Source organism: Camelus dromedarius, chromosome 15, assembly GCF_036321535.1.
Source record: "Camelus dromedarius isolate mCamDro1 chromosome 15, mCamDro1.pat, whole genome shotgun sequence".
In the NCBI taxonomy this organism is placed as follows: domain Eukaryota; kingdom Metazoa; phylum Chordata; class Mammalia; order Artiodactyla; family Camelidae; genus Camelus; species Camelus dromedarius.
Genome location: NC_087450.1, coordinates 54,062,623 through 54,082,047, shown reverse-complemented (window position 1 = coordinate 54,082,047; position 19,425 = coordinate 54,062,623). Strand labels below are relative to the sequence as shown.

The 19,425-nt window shown below is 36.5% G+C and overlaps 1 protein-coding gene across 2 annotated transcripts in view; it reads right to left on the bottom strand.

Moving 5' to 3' along the window:
• NBAS (NBAS subunit of NRZ tethering complex) overlaps nt 1-19,425 on the bottom strand; it is a 277,368-nt gene that overhangs the window by 168,320 nt on the left and 89,623 nt on the right. For both annotated transcript variants that reach the window (XM_031466598.2, XM_031466600.2), the window contains 2 exons: nt 6,860-6,943; nt 2,538-2,691 (listed from right to left, as the gene is read on the bottom strand). In XM_031466598.2, the coding sequence (XP_031322458.2) occupies nt 2,538-2,691; nt 6,860-6,943 (238 nt within the window). The remainder of the gene's footprint in view (nt 1-2,537; nt 2,692-6,859; nt 6,944-19,425) is intronic.

The following is a 19,425-nucleotide window of genomic DNA, read 5'->3' as shown; positions in this document are numbered from 1 at the left end:
AGGACTCATTACTTATGTTTTGAAATGCATGAGGCTCACTGCCCAGAATTTTTTACAGGGAAGTTTTTACAGAGAAATTTAAAAATTTTCAATCTTGCTCAAATGACAGACCTACCTAGAAATCAGGGGTTTTTTTAATGTATATATAACATACACACTCACCCTTTTCTCCTTACTCTCAAAAAGCTGTCTCTAAAAGTTCAGCTAAAACCCACAAATTGCTCAGACAAAACTAGCCCAAACAGGATCTTTTTCTTCATTGGCCAGAGACAATAGTAAACTACATGCGTTTGTAAACTCCTGTAAATCATATGACGCACTGGTCTTAAAAGACATTCAGATACATGGCATACAACCCACATTTGCCTGCACAAACTACAAAAATGCACCTCATCTACTCACTTGAGAGCTTTCTTCATCAATTACCAGGTGAGTTTCTCCTTTTAGCAAAGTCATAACGCCTTTGCCTAACGTGACTGATATGAACTGGTCATTTCCAGATACATGATATTGGTCTATGATTACAGTTCTCAATGGGAGCAGAACCGTCCACCAGGAGGCATTCTGGAAATCTGAGGAGGCATTTCGGTCCATCCCAAGTATTAGTGGAACTTACTGACGTTAAGTGAGAGGACAGCAGGAATGCTAGGCTAGACTTCCCACAACGTGCAGGGCAGTCCCACCCGACCACCTTGTCCTAATTCCTGCCTACCTTTTCAAACGTCCTGAAGAAACATGCTTCCATGAGTTGTTCACATCCCAGACAGTAATCTGTGGTGATTTACCCCAACAAGACAACATACCTCAATCTGTGTGCATCGTCAGCTATCTGGTTCACAGTATTTCTCACTGGCTTTGCTTCCTAGTGCAGTCATGACCAAGCATTTACATATTTATCCTACATGTTACAGTTATTATACTAATTTTTTTTTGGAAATTATTTCTGTAAAGAAGATATGTCTATGATTTTCACATCAGGATAATAAGGAAGCATTACAAAATATTTCCTACAAAAAATACTATGGGTCTGAGAATTAAGAACCACTTTTTTAGATTAATTTATCTTGCTTTCAATCATTAAGATTTATGTATTTGACACAACATTGTAAAATGATTATAAATCAATAAAAAAGTTAAAAAAAAAAAGATTAATGTAACTGTCCATTTTTATATGGACTCTGTAAGACAGATTACACAGAGACCTGGATTTTGTCTGGCTCTGCTCCCAAGTGTCCCTGAGCAAACTGTTCACTTTCTTTTCTGTGGACTTTAATTTATCTGTCTATAACAAAGAATTAAATAAGCCATATCTCCTCCAGACATTTTTATTCTGGTATCTTAAAATCCTAAACATTTTCAAATGTCCTTAGCCATCTTATGATTGAAAAGTCAATCATAAATATTCTTGGCCATTCACTCAAAATTTTGATCTGTAATATTACCATCAGCTCCAGCAAATAATTCATCTCCAATTCTGTGAATACTAAAAATAGGAATTAGATCAAGGAGAAATTCAAAAAGGCTATCAAATGGAGACACAGGGCCATGCCAGACACACTAAGTAGAAACTTAAACAAACGGGTTTATTCCTTCCTATAGTACAGCTGCTCATCAGACCCTCTGGACTCACCCTTCCTGTCAAGTGAAAAACTGTATGGTAGGACAGGAAGTCCAAAGCCAAGACTGCAAGTAGAATGAAAAAGTCATCCATTGGCCAGACCCTGAATGAGATTTCAAAGGGCATTCGGCCATTCTTTGCTCCAAATTGCCAACTTCTGTCCTCTAAGATGAGACAACTTTTGCTTACATTTGCAGAGAACTCAATTAGCATAATTTTTAATGCTCCTTCCTGTTTATTTTCTTTGCTATCATTGACTCTTGTGTAAAAACTAACCCCCTGAAAAACCTCAGGTACAGAAAAGGTAGGTAGCAGGTCCAGAGTCCCCAAGTCTACCAGTGGAAGAGTCAAGATTCGTATTTAAGTCTTCTAAGGTTCACAACCCTTGTCTCTCTCTCCCACATCCCCTCTCTGATAAAGCTGTCTCGCATCTCAGTAAAGGCACATGGGAACTGAGCGAAATTAGGCTTGGACTTAAGGAAAGCATTAGAAACAGAGCTTCAAACAGGGATCCTAGAAAGCAAGTAATAATCAACTGCATTAATGTAATTTAATGGGAGACTAATCAAGCATTTTTATGTTGATACAATCTTTTAAATTAAAATGGCATTAAGCCTATTAAGAACATATGGAAAATCTGGAAGAGTACATGCATATTTTGCAGCTTACATTTTAAAGAAAGACTTGGGAAACTTTTGTTGTATTTGTTTGCTCTTTAGGAATCAAAAAAAAAAGACACAATAGCTTCTGAGGAAATGAATAAATTATTAAAAGTACTAAGATATACTCATTTCATCCCTTGCAAACGATGTACATGATCGCTGGCACTGCTGTCAGCAGCCAGAACATGCACAGGATCCTGAGGGTCCGGCACAGCACCGCCAGCATCACGGAGCCACAGCTGGCAGTCTCCCCTCACCTGTCGAGCGTAGTGCTCGATTTCCTCCGCTCTGGCCTGATACCAGTCCGTCACCTTTCCCACTGCAAGCCGGCAGGTCCTGTACGGCAGTAACTCGGGCTGCGCAGCATACAGGAACTCACTTTCATCTGGAAGACTCGGCTCAACCACCTTTCTGCCGAGCACAAAAAGAACAGTTAATAACTGACTGAGATGCTGGGGGAAAGTATAAATTTGTGAGAGAGGGAGACAGAGACAGAGCGACGGGGAGAGAGGAATTACTGAGACTGGCAGCACGTATGTATATGTGAGTGTGTGCGTGTGGATTGTCCTGTATGTATGTGCACACTTACAAGATAAATGGGACATTTTTTGGAGGCTTAATTTATTTTCCTATTAGTTTTCCCAACTTAAAAAAAAACAGAATGAACAATAAATCAAAAAGAGTATGCCACAAATCAATCAAACAAGTATTAAATAAAACCAGAATCACCCTGGGAAGCGTTAACAAAATGCACGTGGCTGGGTGCCTGCCACATACCTACTAAATCACAATCACTTGTGATGGCCAGCCAGGCCTTGTTTAGTGGAAAAACACCCCCAGGTGATTCTGATTCAAATATAAATTAAGAAGCCTTGTTTTGCATGTTCATAATAATAAGAGGAAATATACCTTATTTATGTTGATAATATAACTTTAGTGGGCGTCAGCAACATAGTAGTGCACTGACATTTGCAAAATAAGAAACTAACAGCATCTAGAAGAATGTACAAAGGGAGCACATCACAGGGACCACATATTATGAGGAGCTTTTATGAGGATGGCCCTGGCCAATTGCCTTCACAGTTAAGGACTAAAGAAAAAAATTAAACTAGGATATTTCAGATAGAAATAGGGGGAAAGGCCATGTTCCATTAGGGACACTCAATCATCTAAAGCAAGTCAGTAGTAGATGACAAGTGGTATAATTGTTACTATTATAAGGCAATGGGCTTTGGAGTCAGAACTGAAGTGCAATTCCATCCCTGAAAGCTGGGAAACCTTGCATAAACTACTGAGTTAATACTAGTCTAAGATTTCATCTTATACATATAAAAATGGGAATAATCATCATGCAAGAATATCCAAAATAATATTAAAGCACAAAGAGAACACTGTTTGGCACAGAGCAGGTGCTTAGTTTTTATTTGCAGGTAGTACTTGCACTGGAATTATTAGCAGTTATAATATATGATCAGACCCAAAGCTCACAAATCTCCACGTGCCTTAGTCAGCCCACTGTGCTTACAGCTGGTGGTCCTTTACTTAACCAGTCTCACAGCTGTCATTAACATTCAGACCAGTGACTCTTTCCCCATCGCTGCCACACAACAGTCACATCCCTCCCCCTGAAATCTTCCCTTTAAAGCTACCCCATTTCAGGGGAAAAATACCCACAAGCCACTTTGAGTTCCTCTGAGAATTTTTTCAGACCTTATCTTATCCCCCTCTCAGCACTGGGTTTAACCACCTTCTCCTTCTAGAGACACGCTTGTCTCTCATCCAGCGTGCCACACTGTCAGGCCACACCGTCTCATCTTTCTGGTCGCTCCTTTTCAGTCATCTTTGCCAGAGCATCTTCCTTTAGCCAACCACTGAACACCAGCTCTTCCACAGACTCCGGCTGCCCCCTCTTCTCACTGAGCCCTCTCTAGGTCTCCCCTTCGACTCTACGATATAAATTACCACAGACATTACGACGACCACGATATTTTACCCCTACCCGAGGCTTCACTTCAAAGTTCCAAAATCTTCCTTCTATTTGCTCTTCGATGTTTTCTCAGGCATTACAAATGCAACAAGATCAAAACTGAATTCATGATATCCTCAGGTAATACAGTCATCTTTTTATAAACAGAAACCTGATCATATCATCCTTATGCCTACTTTTATAGCTCGTCATCTGCCTTAAAATATTCTCGCCTCATCCTGGTGCCAGTCTCACTTCTGCTCTGTACACTTCAACATGTCTTATCTTCAGTCCCCAAAGGGGACCTCGCCTTGAGCCTTCCAAATGTTCTCCCTTCTGCTGAGAACACTTCCTCCACTCACTTGCCAAACTCACCCTCCACTAGCTAAATGCTCTTCAGCCCTCACATCTCAGATTTCACACCACTTCCCTGGGAATATCTTCCTTGATCTCCACCGCGATTAAGTCTCCCTGTGAATGGTCCCAATGGTCCTGCCCTTCTCCATGACACTCATCACATTAGTCGCTTACAGCAGCAGCATCTTTCCTGCTAGATGACACACTTTACAAGCACAGGGATTACACGTTTTTCTTCCTTGGGTATTCTTGAATCCAACAGAAGACAGAATTAATCACAGTTGACCCTTGAACAACATGTGTTTGAACTGCATCCACTTACACGTGGGGTTTTCTCCCACAGTAAATACTGCAGTACTACACCATCTGTGGGTGTATGGGAACCACAAACACGGGGGGGGAGGTCAATCACAAATTATAGGCACATTTTTGACTGTGCAGAGGGTCAGCACCCCTAAACCCCTGCGTTGTTCAAGGGTCAAGTGCAAACGAAAAAGCAACAAGATACCCCATAACCAAGCTCATGGAGACAGAGAACAGACTGGCGGTTGCCAGAGGTGGAAAGTGCGGGGTGGGAGAACTGGTTGGGTGGAAGCAAAAAGGTAATAAAATAAATGGATTAAAGAAAGATATGTCCTGAAAATTTGCATTCTCTTCAAAAGCACCTTTTCTTTTGTCAGATTTTTCCTGGCTTTTCATTGTTATAGTTTGAGGAGTTCCAGAACTGCAAGTTTTGCTTACAATTGAGCTTGCTGTGCTCGGTCTGAGAAGAAACCACCTTATTCCTTTCATTCACTTGTTAGAATCATAAAAAGGCACAGGCTAAGGAGAACTGGGCAGTATGAGACAAATGGAATAGTGCTACTCTGTCAAAAGCACCATCTTAAACTGAGAGAACTGTGGTCAAGTGTCACAGCACCTTTCCCTCCCACCATGTCCATTGGCATCAACCTCCTGCCCTTTTCCATTTATCTACTGCTTCAACTCTCATTACAACTGGGAAATGAGGACTCCTAGTTAAACACAGCTGATACATACCAGGCAGCAAGCTCCACTTTTTTCTGAAACTCCACTGCAATGACAGTGAAAGATTTTTTAAGGGGAGCAGAAATCAGGTAAATGCTCAAAGAGGAGTGGAGCACATGGAGTAAAAAGAAACTAAACCATTATCTTCCCTTGGAGCAAGTCCACAGAAAAGAGCCAGAACTAAAAAAATCAAGAAGCAGCTCAGCAGTGAAGTTATTCAGACTGGAGTAAATGCCAACAGAATCTTTTAAAAGAACTGAAAGTAGCTGCCCCCAGAGAGAGGATACGAGGAAGGAGAACAAAGGAGTCCAGGATTTGGCTTTTTCTCTTTTTTTTTTCTTTTTTAAACAAGATTTGTAGAAAACTTTAAATCTTTAATTTGCAAATATATACACAATTTTAATAAAAAATTAAATTTAAAACATAATTTTTTTAAAAGAAAGTAATGGCAAAAACACAGTGGGATATCCAATTGCTATCACAATAAGACTCTTTGGAGTGAAACAGGTGACTACAAGTTACATATTCATTCACTCAGACATCAAAAATGAAGATACGAAATGAAGGGAAACTGCCAACACGAGTGCTAACATGGAGAGAGCTTCCAAATTTCACTTGTGGTGATTACACAACTGGCCAGGGCTTTTATTTATCATTTATCAGACACAGAATTTTAAAAAATCCAAAAGCATAAGAAGACTCATAGCAAATGTAAAACCAGCCAGGAGTGTTTACCTGACTCCGAGGAGTGGCAGGCAGAGGGACTCAAATGCTCCTTAAATGGACTTACAGCCCCACACCCCCTGCCCACCCACTTCCACCGTACTGGATGCCTCCATGTTCTCAGGCTTTCCATGGTTAAATCTTTTAAAAGTGAAAATTAAAACTCAATCAAGAACAAAACTGCATGCAGACCATAATAACAACTATGAAAAATACACCTGTATGTGTCAAAGAGCAGAAGAGACTAACTCATAATGAAAAGAGTTGTTACATAAGGACCACTTTTAGAATAATCCCTTTGCAGCATTTAATAGTTTTCCATTAAAAAAGCTTTAACATACCTAGAGTCGGGTAAAGGTTTAAAAAAAATAAAAAATAAAAAAAACTTTATTCCAACTCTCAAGCAGGACTACCATCAAGTAAACAATCATCCACCCCACCTTCCAGGGCATTCCGTTCATCCACCCCACAAAGAAATGAAGAGCCCTCCTGCTGGCCCGTTCTTACCTGCACTCCATCCCCTCACACCAGTCTTTATCTCGGTGTTTACGTTCCTGCCAAGGAATGATCATCAAGGAGTCATCGCTACAACTTAAAAAAAAAAAAAGAAAAGGGCATAAGCATTTAAAATACATGTTACCTCAGTGACTGGCTACACAAGGAACACGGTGCAAAAGTATGTAAATAACCTTAAATCTCCACGATTCCTGTTTACGGGACATGAAGTGGTACATGATACATATCGTATACAATATGTAAATGCAAAATACCAAATGGCTGATTTTTCTTTGATCATAACATGGTTCAAAAAGAAAACGAAAATTCAAAACAAAAAATGAGGCAAGAAACTAAAGGATGGTATGGGTTCATTCGTATATTCTAAAGTATTTATCAAAAGCCCGTGTTTCTGTTCTTAATGCCAACATAAATGGTCCCTTTCCCTCAAAAGCTTACACACTAACTTCCTGCGATCACAGAAATGTTCTACAACTGTGCCATCCACTACAGAGACCACCGGCTGTATGCACTCTTACAAACCACATGAAATGTGACACTGATACTAAGAAAAGTTTAATATTATTTAATTTTAATTAACTTTATTCAAAATTTAAATAGCCACATGTGGCTGGTGGTAGCCTAGACCTAGAGGACAGGTAACAGCAAGAGTGAAGAAATAATTTTGCAGGTTTAAAACTTCACTAACAAATGACAGAAGGAGAATCTAAGAGGCAAAAATAACTCCTGATTGGACGGAGTTAAGAATAAATTAAAAAAGGGAGAATGAGGTAAAGACAGCAGAGTAGCGCAACAAAGCAATGTGCTCCAAATAGAGGCCAAGGGAAACAGAAATGCATCTGCTTTTAACCAGCTATGCAGTCTTTGGCACATGAGTCTCAAAGTGAAGCACTTCAAACATTATCTCTAAGGTACCTTCAGCTCTAATGTTCCATAAATCCATAAAAACTCAACTGAAACATCCTGAATTAAGAATGAAGACAAAAATTCTAAAAACAAATTTCAACTGCCTTGCTTTTACAGTTCCATAAAGCATCTTATTTCATCTTTGAGTATCACAGTAGCATTCTCCTAAAATCTATCATAGCCCCAAGAAAAGGGCTGCGCTTTTGTGTATTAGAAGGTTATGTTTTGCACCTTCTTATCTTAGTAAGTTATAAAACATGCCTTGCGCAAGAAATTACTTCAAGTGTTTGGAAATTATGTATGTGAAGAGATTAGTCTTCATCTAAAAGGTGGTAGGAGCCCACTGTGGGGTTACAAGGAACAGAGAAGCTAAAAGGGTCTGGAAATGAACAGGGTGGATTCATCAATCAACAGCATCCCCTTTGAAGTCATTATTATTGGTGCAAATTATTTGAAGTCAAAGTTCCCCATTAGGTATTCATAATAAGAAATTTATTATATACTATTTTTTAAAACAGTATTTTACCCACTTTTTAGCTACCATGTACTGTCCTAGCAAACTGTGTGCCAGGGGTACATTTTCGAAGGCCTGTTGAGTTCACATTTTTAAGTTTCAGAATCATATAGACAATTACTTAGAATGGATGCCACAATCACACTATTTCATTTGTCACCAAGTAGAAACCTATTTTATTTTCTTCCACCTCAGTAGCTAATATGTTATCACAGATCACTGAAAAGAAAAAAAGATACCATTTGGATACAGTGATGATAATAATGCTCACTCTTCCACCATAAGAATAAATTGTAGCAATGAATTGAGGGACAAGGGAAAAAAAATAACGTAGCCAACTATTACCACTTTTTCTAATTAAAGCAGACACGGTTCCATAAGCCAAATCCAAAATGTTTTCCAAAAAATCTGAGAAAAATGCATCATAAGTTGAGATTTGTATTTTCTACACAAAGTACATACTAGATACAAGGGATATTACTAAAATGATTAGTCATGGTGTGGGACTCTCAGCAAAATAACATTTATTTGGTAGCTAAAGACTAGAAAATTGTAAAGCTGTGTCAAGCTTCAATGAACAGAAATGGGTAAGAAAACATCTATGTTTATCAAAACACCCATTAAAGACAAGTTCGGCTCTGGCTCAGTCCAAAGAGGAGGCCTGAAGAGTCCTAGGTTAATGAAGTATTTTTGCTGCATTTTCAAAACACAGCACAACTCAATGTTTCTAAATGCGCTGATCACCACTGACATAATAAAAGTACTCATAGTAACACATGAGCGATGATCAGCAACAGCATGAGCTTCCATATTTACTGACCTCTCACTACAAATGAGGCAGGATGAAGGGCTTTTAATACACAATACCTAACTAGTCCTGCCTATCTAATAGGGGATATTACCTTCCTCATATTATAGTGAGAAAATCCAGGCCCAGGTTAGCTTGCCCCTCCTCATGGCCAATACAGGACAAAGCCAGGGATTTAAACACAACTCGACAGGTAGGATCCAAAGCTTACACCTCTAGTTAGTAGATGGCCACCAGGTTAGACCTGCGCAGAACAGGCAGAAGGCCATGTGAGCCTTCTCAAATCTGAATTCAGGAAACGCAATATGGAACTTTTACGTGTGTATTTAAAGCATACATTAACTGAGATATAAAACCAACCTCAACACCAGTAGTTACTAGTACCAGTCTCACATAATTAAGGTACCAAATATGGCTTGATCTTAGGTCTGATCACCAACACTTAACATAAAAACAAAAAACAAAACACAAACAAAAAAACTTTTAGCTCTTTCATTTTCTTCCAGAATGTTTCTACAAAGGAAATTACTTAAAAGCAAACTTGAGGAGTTTAAAATGCTTTCTATAAAAACATCACTTCTTTATCATGACTCAAATGATAGCTTTTAAGAAACAAATAGGACTTGTTCCCCAGTCAGAATGTAAATTCCTTAAGGGCAGAATTTTTGTTTCTTTGTCTTTTGCAACATCCTCAGTACCTAAAATAGTGCCTAACATTCAGCAGACTCTAAAATAATGTGCCAACTGAATGAGTTAACTGACAGCACAACAAAGGTTTTTTTTAAAGTGATCTCATGAATATCAAGAAATTTCAAAATTGGAATACAGCAGTAAAAGGGGACAGTTTGTAAATTTAAAAGAACAGATATGTCAAGGAGGTACACGGATATGGAATTTGTTGGTCTAAGAGAACAAGAATATTTTCCTAATATAGTTTATTATCCTGATGAAAGGGTAAACTGTACTGGGGATGGTACACATCTACAATCTAGATAATCTGACACGTAATGTTACGCTTAAGGGGGAAGAAAGATTTCAGAATATGTATTTCCCTAAATCTGACCATTCTTTACACTTCAAAGTAATTGATCATTCTTGTCATTACCTTTTTAAAAATCCCCAAATTTTAGCTACTTATTCTTTCATAAGGTAAACAGAATGATAGAATGCTTAATAAAATTCAGAGGAAAACTTTTACATTAATTGTGTTCACAACAAAAATATTAGTCATGTAAATTAATCACTAAAGGGGGTATGTGAAATTGTGGTTCAAAAAAATCCCAGAAAATATAACTGCTTCTTCTAAAGAACCATAGAGAGTCTGGTTAGTTGCAAAGCTTATACTTTGAATCTAAAGTTCTATAAACACAAAACAACATTTATATATGCTTTATTTCATCTTTTTCTTCTATTTTTTTCACTTTGCTAGGGAAGACTTAAAATTTAAATGTATCATACCCACTAAAAAAAAGAGGCACATGGTAAACTTAAATTACCTCTTTACAAAATAATGGCTGCTTTTGCTAAATTTTAGGATTCATTATATTAGAACCCTGTTCATTGTTTTATTCCAAACAATAAACTTTGCTGGTGTCATTTAAAGGTAACATTTTTCTGTCAGCAGGAAATGATTACAACAAGTTCTATTATGTTCAACTATTCTTTCACCAATTATTCCTTACACTAAAGAAAATGTTTTATTTCAAAGAAATTTTATCAAGAATAAACTTACAAAAAGTTCTTTTATTAGTGTTCTATGCCTTGGAACAAAAGGCTAAACAGACAGAGTACTACTGCTAATTGCCACCTTTCATGCACTGGTTTTAAGATGTGAAGTTATATTTATTTCTATTATTTAGCATAGAAGAAAATATTCTGGTTAAAAAAAAAGAACAAAAAATAATAATAATTTGGGCCTACGTGTAGTACTACACATAGTTATTATCACTGAACAAGTCAAACTTGATCTGTAACTCAATGGGAAGCCAATTAAAAAGCTAGTTATACAAGGAGAAACTGACACTAATACAATAATACTAGGGGACTTTAACACCCTACTTCCATCAACGGACAGATCATTCATACAAGAAAAAGAAATAAAAGGCATCCAAAATGGAAGGGAAGAAGTAAAACTGCCACTGTGTGCAGATGACATGATTCTGTATCTAGAAACTCTAAACTCTCTACCAAAAACCTATTAGAACTAATAAATGAATTCAGTAAAGTTGCAGGATACAAAATTAATATACAGAAAACTCTTCAATACACTAATAACGAACTATCAGAAAGAGAAAGCAAGAAAACAATCTTGTTTAAAATCATATCAAAAAGAATAAAATGCCTAGAAATAAAACTTGATCAAGGAAGTGAAAGACATGTACTCTGAAAACTATAAAACACTGATGAAGAAAATTGAAGATAATACAAAGAAATGGAAAGGTATTCCATGTTTATGTATTAGAAGACTTAATATTGTTAAAATGCCCATATTACCTAAAGCAATCTACAGATTTAATGCAATCCCTATCAAAATACCCATGACATATTTCACAAAAAAAGTCCTAAAATTGATATGGAACCACACAAGATCCCAAATAGTCAAAGCAATCTAGAAAAAGAACAAAGCTGGAGGCACCATGCTCCATGACTTCAGACTATACTACAAAGCCACAGTAATCAAAACAGTATGGCACTGGAGCAAACACACACCACACACACGCATCCATAGGCCAGAATAGAGAGCCCAGAAATAGGCCCATACACACATGGTCAATTAAACTTCAACAAAAGAGGCAAAGATACACAATAGGGAAGACAGTCTCTTCAATAAGTGGTGTTGGGAAAACTGGACAGCTACATGTAAAAGAATTAAATTAGAACATTTTCTCACACTATATACAAAGATAACTGCAAAACGAATTAAAGACCTAAATGTAAGAATGGAAACTATAAAACTCCTAAAAGAAAATATAGGCCAAACACGAATGTTAAGTCACAACAAAATCTTTTTGGATTTGTCTCCTCAAAGGAAACAAAAGCAAAAATAAACAAGTGGGACCTAATTAAATTTAGAAGCTTTGCACAGGAAAGGAAACCACTGACAAAGCAAAAAGATAATCTACTGAATGGGAGCAAATATTTGCAAATGATATGATCACTAAGGGGTTAATATCCAAAATATATGAACAGCTCATACAACTCAATATCAAAAAAACAAACCCAATTTAAAAAATAGGCAGAGGACCTGAATATACATTTTTCCAAAGAAGACATACAAATGACGACCAGACAAATGAAAACATGCTCAATATTACTAATCAGAGAAATGCAAATCAAAATCACAATAAGATACCACATCACTCATGTCAGAATAACTATCAACAGGACCACAAATAACAAATGCTGGTGAGGATGTGGAGGTAAAGGAACCCTTGTACACTGTCAGAACATATGTAAAATGGCGCAGCCACGGTGGAAAACAGTATAGAGATTCCTCAAAAAACTAAAAATAGAACTACTATATCAGCCAATAACTCCATTCCTGGATATATATCCGAAGAGAACGAAAACACTAATTCAAAAAGATTCATGCACCCCAGTGTTCACAGCAGCATTATTTACAATAGCCAAGACAATGCAAGTAACCTAAATGTCCATCAACAACTAAATTTACATAAATGCATTATTTCACTTAACCCTTAAGAGAACTCAAAAGTTAAATATTATGATTACAAATGTGCAGGTAAGTAAATGATATGAGCCCAAAAATCATCACTGACTTATTGAATGAATGAATGAATGACCATTAGAAACAGGTTCACTTATACTCTCTTAATTCTAAAAGTAGAGCTCTCTAAAACAAGAAGAAAACTCTTAACAACTAGAAATATAAGATTCAGTTAAGATATAAATGAACAGTAAATGAACAATAATGAAAAATATAAAAGTCAATTTAAGAGGAAGACTACATAGCTAAGACTGTGCAGTGGACTCCTAGCACACTCACCTCTCTGCTACTGTAATCTGTACCCATGTCTCTCAGAGGAGCATTTTCTATCCTCAGTACCCGACTCACAGAAGGAGCTGAGCAAAATGATTCAATCAAGTAATGAATTAGCAAACTTCCTTAAGAAAGGAAGTTATTCTGTTACTCTAACTTTTTTAAAACTCTTCAAAGAAAGAAAAATGTGTACTCCAGAAACCAAGCTGTATAAGGCAGCAGGAAGAAAAATGTGGATATAAGATATGTAACAAGAAAAATAAAAAATACAGCACTTTAACCTCATCTAAATGGATAGAAAAGTAGTATGGGTTCACAGCATGCATATTTATAATGTTATCTTTAACTCTGTCAATCACTGTAGTGTTCATTAAAGGAAAAAGTCTGATGTTCTCTGATGTTTCCAGACCAAGCAGCTTACCAGACTTTATTCCATATTACAAAGCCCTGCATGTATTTCTGTTACTGTTGTCAGTGCACTGGATTACAATTATTTATTTGTGTCTTGCTCCTTTTCTAAACAATAGGCTCCTTCAAAGCTTCAGTCATTTTTATATTCTTCGTTCAACACCTGGCATCCATTTAAACCTCACTAAATATTTAGTGGATGGATGGATGATGGACAGATGGAAGAATGGATAGATAAATACGAATAAATAAATGAAAAAACAAAAACTACCCCAAAACCAGACTGCAGGTGAGTCTCAGCCTGTGTGTGTGAGCGCGCATGAGCACAGAGATGTGGAATGTCCTAAGCTTTTAATAAACAAAGAGGCATCAAAGATTCTCTGCTTGGAGATTCTGCTGCCCAAGTCCACTGACAGCCTTTTCATCATGAGCTCTCTAAGTCTAAGCCAAATTACACTGCAGACTGACATACAATCACAACGGAAGAAATGAAAACTCCAGAAACCAAGAGGGAGAGGCTCTGGTGTCAATTCCACAGGGTGTGGTCGGGAAGACAGTGGAGTAGGTGTCTGTAGTGCAAGTTATTCTAACACATCACTATTACTGATAAGGCTCAAAGTTAAACTAGAGATCGTAAGAAGAGAAAGCAAGCAAAACATTGGAGAATTTGAAGGAAACTGGTCTCATTTTTTAATATAGTTTCTTAACTACATAATAAATACTTGTTCACAAAGTCAGAGACAGGAAGTGCAGAAAGTGGTGAGGGAATTGACCCTGGAATAAAAACAGACTCCATATTATCCACAAGGAAGAAACAATATCAAATAAATACCCCTATACCTGCATTGCTAATCCACTTTCTATAATTTTCAGATTAAGAAAACCCATATAGATTAACCTATTACAAATTCAGAAACCTATTGAGATCAACTGCACAGAGAGGCTGGCCTTAGAATATATACAGTAAGGTAGCTGGTGAAACTCACAGTGTGACTAAATAAACCAACAGAATCTGGGAAAGGACAAAGTATGCTGGATAACAACTCAGACAGGAACTCCACTAGTGAGATGAACAAACCTAAAAGTTTGGTATCTAATAAAAATACCAAGTATGTAAAAAAGCAAGAAATCATGGCCCATGACCAGGAGAATAATCTATTTCCAAGAAACACCAATAACATGATAAGGAAAGACAAAGAAAATTGAAAAGACCCAAAACTAACTCCTGGGAATGAAAAATTCAGCAGCTAAGAAGCAAAACAAAACAGAGTCATGAACAGCAGATACTGTGTGTCTGTGTCTGTAACACACTTTAAATATAAAGAACCAAAATGTCAGTTCAAATCCAGCATTAGAAAAGTAAGAGAGGCATTCAATTTAAGGAACATCAGAAATCTTCTCTCAGAGGCGGGGCAGGGAGGAGGGTACAGCTCAGGGGAGGGTACAGCACAGCACTGTGCTTATTAGTATGCACAAGGTCCTGGGTTCAATCCCCAGGACCTCCATGAAGGAAGGAAGGAAGGAAGGAAGCAAGCAAGCAAGCAAGCAAGCAAGCAAGCTAATTACCTCCCCCAACCCACCCCAAAATAAAAAAAAATTTTAATTAAAAAATAAGTTGTTAAAAAAGAAATCTATCTCTGTTGACAAGAAAAGTTCTTTATGCTCTTCTAGAGTTTAGGTAAAACAGTCCTTATAAACGCTTGACGTGTTTAACAGACAAAACTAACTCATCATGTGAGAAGTCAGGGCAGTGGTTCTCCTGGGTGAGGTGATTAAAGAGGGTAAAAGAAGAAAGCACAAGGATGTTGGTTATGTCTGTTTCTGAATCTTCTTTACTTTATGATCATTCATCAAATTGCCCATTTATGACTTGTTCATTTTCCTGTATCTACAATTCAATAAAAAATGAAATTAAAAAGCTTAACTTCATTTAGAACAGTGCCCAAATTTTTTATTAATAATCTGGAATCTCAGGTACCTGATACCAGGGAAGGGCTACTGTCCCAGATAAGAAGTCAAAGCATTGTTGTCGTCAAGGAGGAATACTCCCTATTACAATTTTGCATTTTGTTTATCCATCAATCTTTTACAAGCCTACTTAATGCACCTGAAACTAAAATGTATCTATAATTCAACCTTCCTGTCAACATGTACCAAAAACTAATGCTGCTGCTAGTGCAATAGCCACATTCGCTATTAACACAACCACGGCTGTGTGCTGACTCCTGATTTTATGCTAGGAGCTGTGCTAGGTAACGCACCTCTTAGGTTACTTAATCACCGCAATACCTCTACAGTCTCCTCATTCCACACCTGACCAAACTAACGTTCAGAGAAGCTAAGTGACTTCCCAGAAGTAACACAGCTAGCAAGTATCAGGACCAGGACAAACCCAAGTTTCTGACTGAAAGCCTTTGTTCTTCCTAGTGTATGACACTACCACTTCTCTACATCGAATATGTGTCAGTACCACGCACGTGATCCCAACATTTATACATATGATGGATTTTTTCACAGTTATTACGTATAGTATCTAAACGTTTTGAATTAAAAAATGGTACACACGGACGTCAAACCGTTTCTTAAAATAACGTATATGTTTTGCCTGCAAAATACGAACGTGATGCTTAATAGACTTTCACTTACTACAAATACAACGTTTAAATAGGCTGGTCTGTATCAGGAATTGGAAAAAGTGTATCACAGTTATTTATATGTTAATTAAATATGTATGATAAAGAGATTCATGGCTGTTACAGCCAAGTATTCACATATTTAATGAAAACTTGACAGGAAAAGACATCCTGTGATCAAAAAGCATTACAGGGATTATTTCCCGAATAGTAATTCAACCATTTGGAAGACGTACATACAGTCTATTTAAAGATCCCATGTTCTGAAATGACTGGTCAAGGTATTTAAAGTTTGGGAAAAAATGAATAATGAAGAGAAAAATCTCATCTCCATGACAACAGTATTATTTGGTATCACCAGGTAATGCTGAAATACTGACTCTAGTAACAGATTTTTAGGATAATGCATTAGTTTAAAAAAATTCCCTCTGAAAGATTTTTTAATTTCAAATAAAATCATAAACTTTGCATTATTCTGTATACCTTAAATTGATACAGTAACATATCAATTATATCACAATAAAACTAGAATAAAGAAATAAACTTTAGATGTATGTTAGATAATGTTTTGCCTATATTTACCTCTAGGAGGTTTATTGTATCTTGTCTTATGTTTAAGTCTTTGATCCATTTTGAGTTGATTTTTGTGTATGGTGTAAGGGAGTGTTCTAGCTTCATTGTTTTACATGCTGCTGTCCACGACACCATTTGCTGAAGAGACTGTCTTTATTCCATTGTATATTCTTGCCTCCTTTGTCGAAGATTAGTTGACCAAAAGTCTGTGGGTTCATTTCTCGGCTCTCTATTCTGTTCCATTGGTCTATATGTCTGTTTCTGTACCAATACCATGCTGTCTTGATGACTGTAGCTCTGTAGTATTGTCTGAAGTCTGGGAGAGTTATTCCTCCAGCCTCTTTCTTTCTCTTCAGTAATGCTTTGGCAATTCTAGGTCTTTGATGGTTCCATATAAATTTTATTATGATTTGTTCTAGTTCTGTGAAATATGTCCTGCCTAATTGGATAGGGATTGCATTAAATCTGTAGATTGCCTTGGGTAGTGTGACCATTTTAACAATATTGATTCTTCCAATCCAAGAGCATGGGATATCTTTCCATTTTTTAAAGTCTATTAAGCCACATTAAAAACATATATACTAAAATAATTAAGCACTTAAAATAATTTTTTAAAATATTTCCCTAATGTCTCTCAAATTTTTTGCCCTGAAAGTGGGATAATAATCCCTTTTTTGCTTATCTCATAAACATGCTATGAGAATTAAAAGTGAAACATAAAATTCATTTTTAAATTTTTTAAAGTTTCATTACCATGAACTGTTCGTCAAATAAGAGGAAATAACTAATAAACCATTATACCTTAATTTCTTTAGTACATCTCAGAGCACCAAATAGATAAAAAATACCAACATACTTTCCAAGGCCCATAAAAATTATGATGAGATAATAATTTGTTTCCACCTTCATAATCAATAAAGTTGCCCTAAATCCATTTTGCTTTTTAAATAAATAGAAAAACAAGAATTAATCAAGTCAAGATCTAAGAGCACACAGTGCCAGGAGACCTGCAAACTACCTCCCTGCCAGCCCCAGCCCCTGCTCCCAGACCAGTGAGCCTCGCAGGCCCTTCCTTCCTGATCCAACCACCAGGTTATTCCTGGATTCAGAAACTGCCAGCATATCCCATTTTGCCAAGTACTGTCTGTACGCCTCTTTCCACAGTCACCGCAGAGGGCCAACTACTTATTTCAAGCCTAGAATACAAACCAATTTATTGTTCTTTGCTCATAGCGGTTCAGGAATAAACTGTACATGTGGGAATTGAATTTTCATTAGGTAACTAATCAACTTTACAATTTTAAAGGAAAAAAAACACTTTTATGTTTCCCTTGAGAATGTAAAAAGTGAATGCAATGCCTCAATCTTTCCATAATTATTTCATCATCCAGGCTATAGTTTATGTGATATTTCATTTCAACAACAAAAAAATTATGGTGGAAATACAATGCCCAATAAAAACTGCTTTTTAAACTTCTCAGGGAAGAAAAGAGAAATCTTTATGAACAGGACTGGGCTGCACAGAAACATGAGTAAAAAGAGATTTCTAACCGTTTACTGGAAAATCTCTGCACTAATTCATTTTCAACTAACAAATGAATTGGGAACATCTTTTGTACTGTGACTAAACAATATGATACAGGTGAGGACTAAGTAGGTGGGAAAACTTCAGGTTAAGTATTTATTCAGATGACTGTTTCCTACTCAAACTTCCCAACATCAAAAACATACCTAACCTTCAAGGCCTACAGCAAACTTTATTTCTTCCAAGAAGGCTTTCCTGATTTACTTTCTTCGTAACAGGAAGTAATCTCTTCCATCTCTAAAGCTATCTATAAGCCTCCTATTACACGTATTTTAATTTTATGGCAGTCTTATCTGTGCCTAACCTGTCTGATCTTTCCTAATAGATTCTAATTTATCTGTGGACAGGGAGCACATTTGACTCGTATTTTTACCCATGTATTTAAATCTAATACCTTTACATGGAACATAAGTATTACCTAAATTTTCATTGAAATAACACAATATTTTATATGATTCTTCTACTTTCTTTAAAAGTGTCCTTGCCCTTTAGTGAAAATTAAATAATATTGAGCAATTTAGAAATGGTTCATTTTTTAAATCAGTTTCATGTGTATTCATGATTATCAATTTCACTAAAGTTAAAATTCAAAAATCAACATTTGCTTGGCAAGAAACATTATTATGCTTCTTATGGGAGAAAAACTTCCAGAATATCCTTAAAACTACGAAACTAAGCCAACAGTAATTGATTCTGGTACCACCTTCTGTTGCCTTTCAAGAAAAAAAAAAAAAGTCAACCAAACAATAATTTACCTTCTGAGTGAAAGCTGCCTAGAGCCTACTCTGACTTCAATTTAAAAAAGATAGTTCGAATTATTTCATCTCTTAAAAGGCCACAAACTAACATAAAATAGCAAAATGTCACTAATTTGTAACTGAAAATGTAGGAAAAAAGCTAACTCCTGTCTACCTTTCAGTTGTAAAGAATGAGAATAATGTCATCTGATCTTTCTAAAGGTAAATTCTTCATTAATGATTCAAGTTACAAGGTAAATTAATCTGACCTTAGTCAAATTTGTCCTGCTGAAATTTTTAATAAAATGCACACTGATGTTTTGCTTTTAAGACATAAATTTTATGTTGTAGTAATAACAGAAAAATCTCTATATTTGGCTATTCAAATCCAAA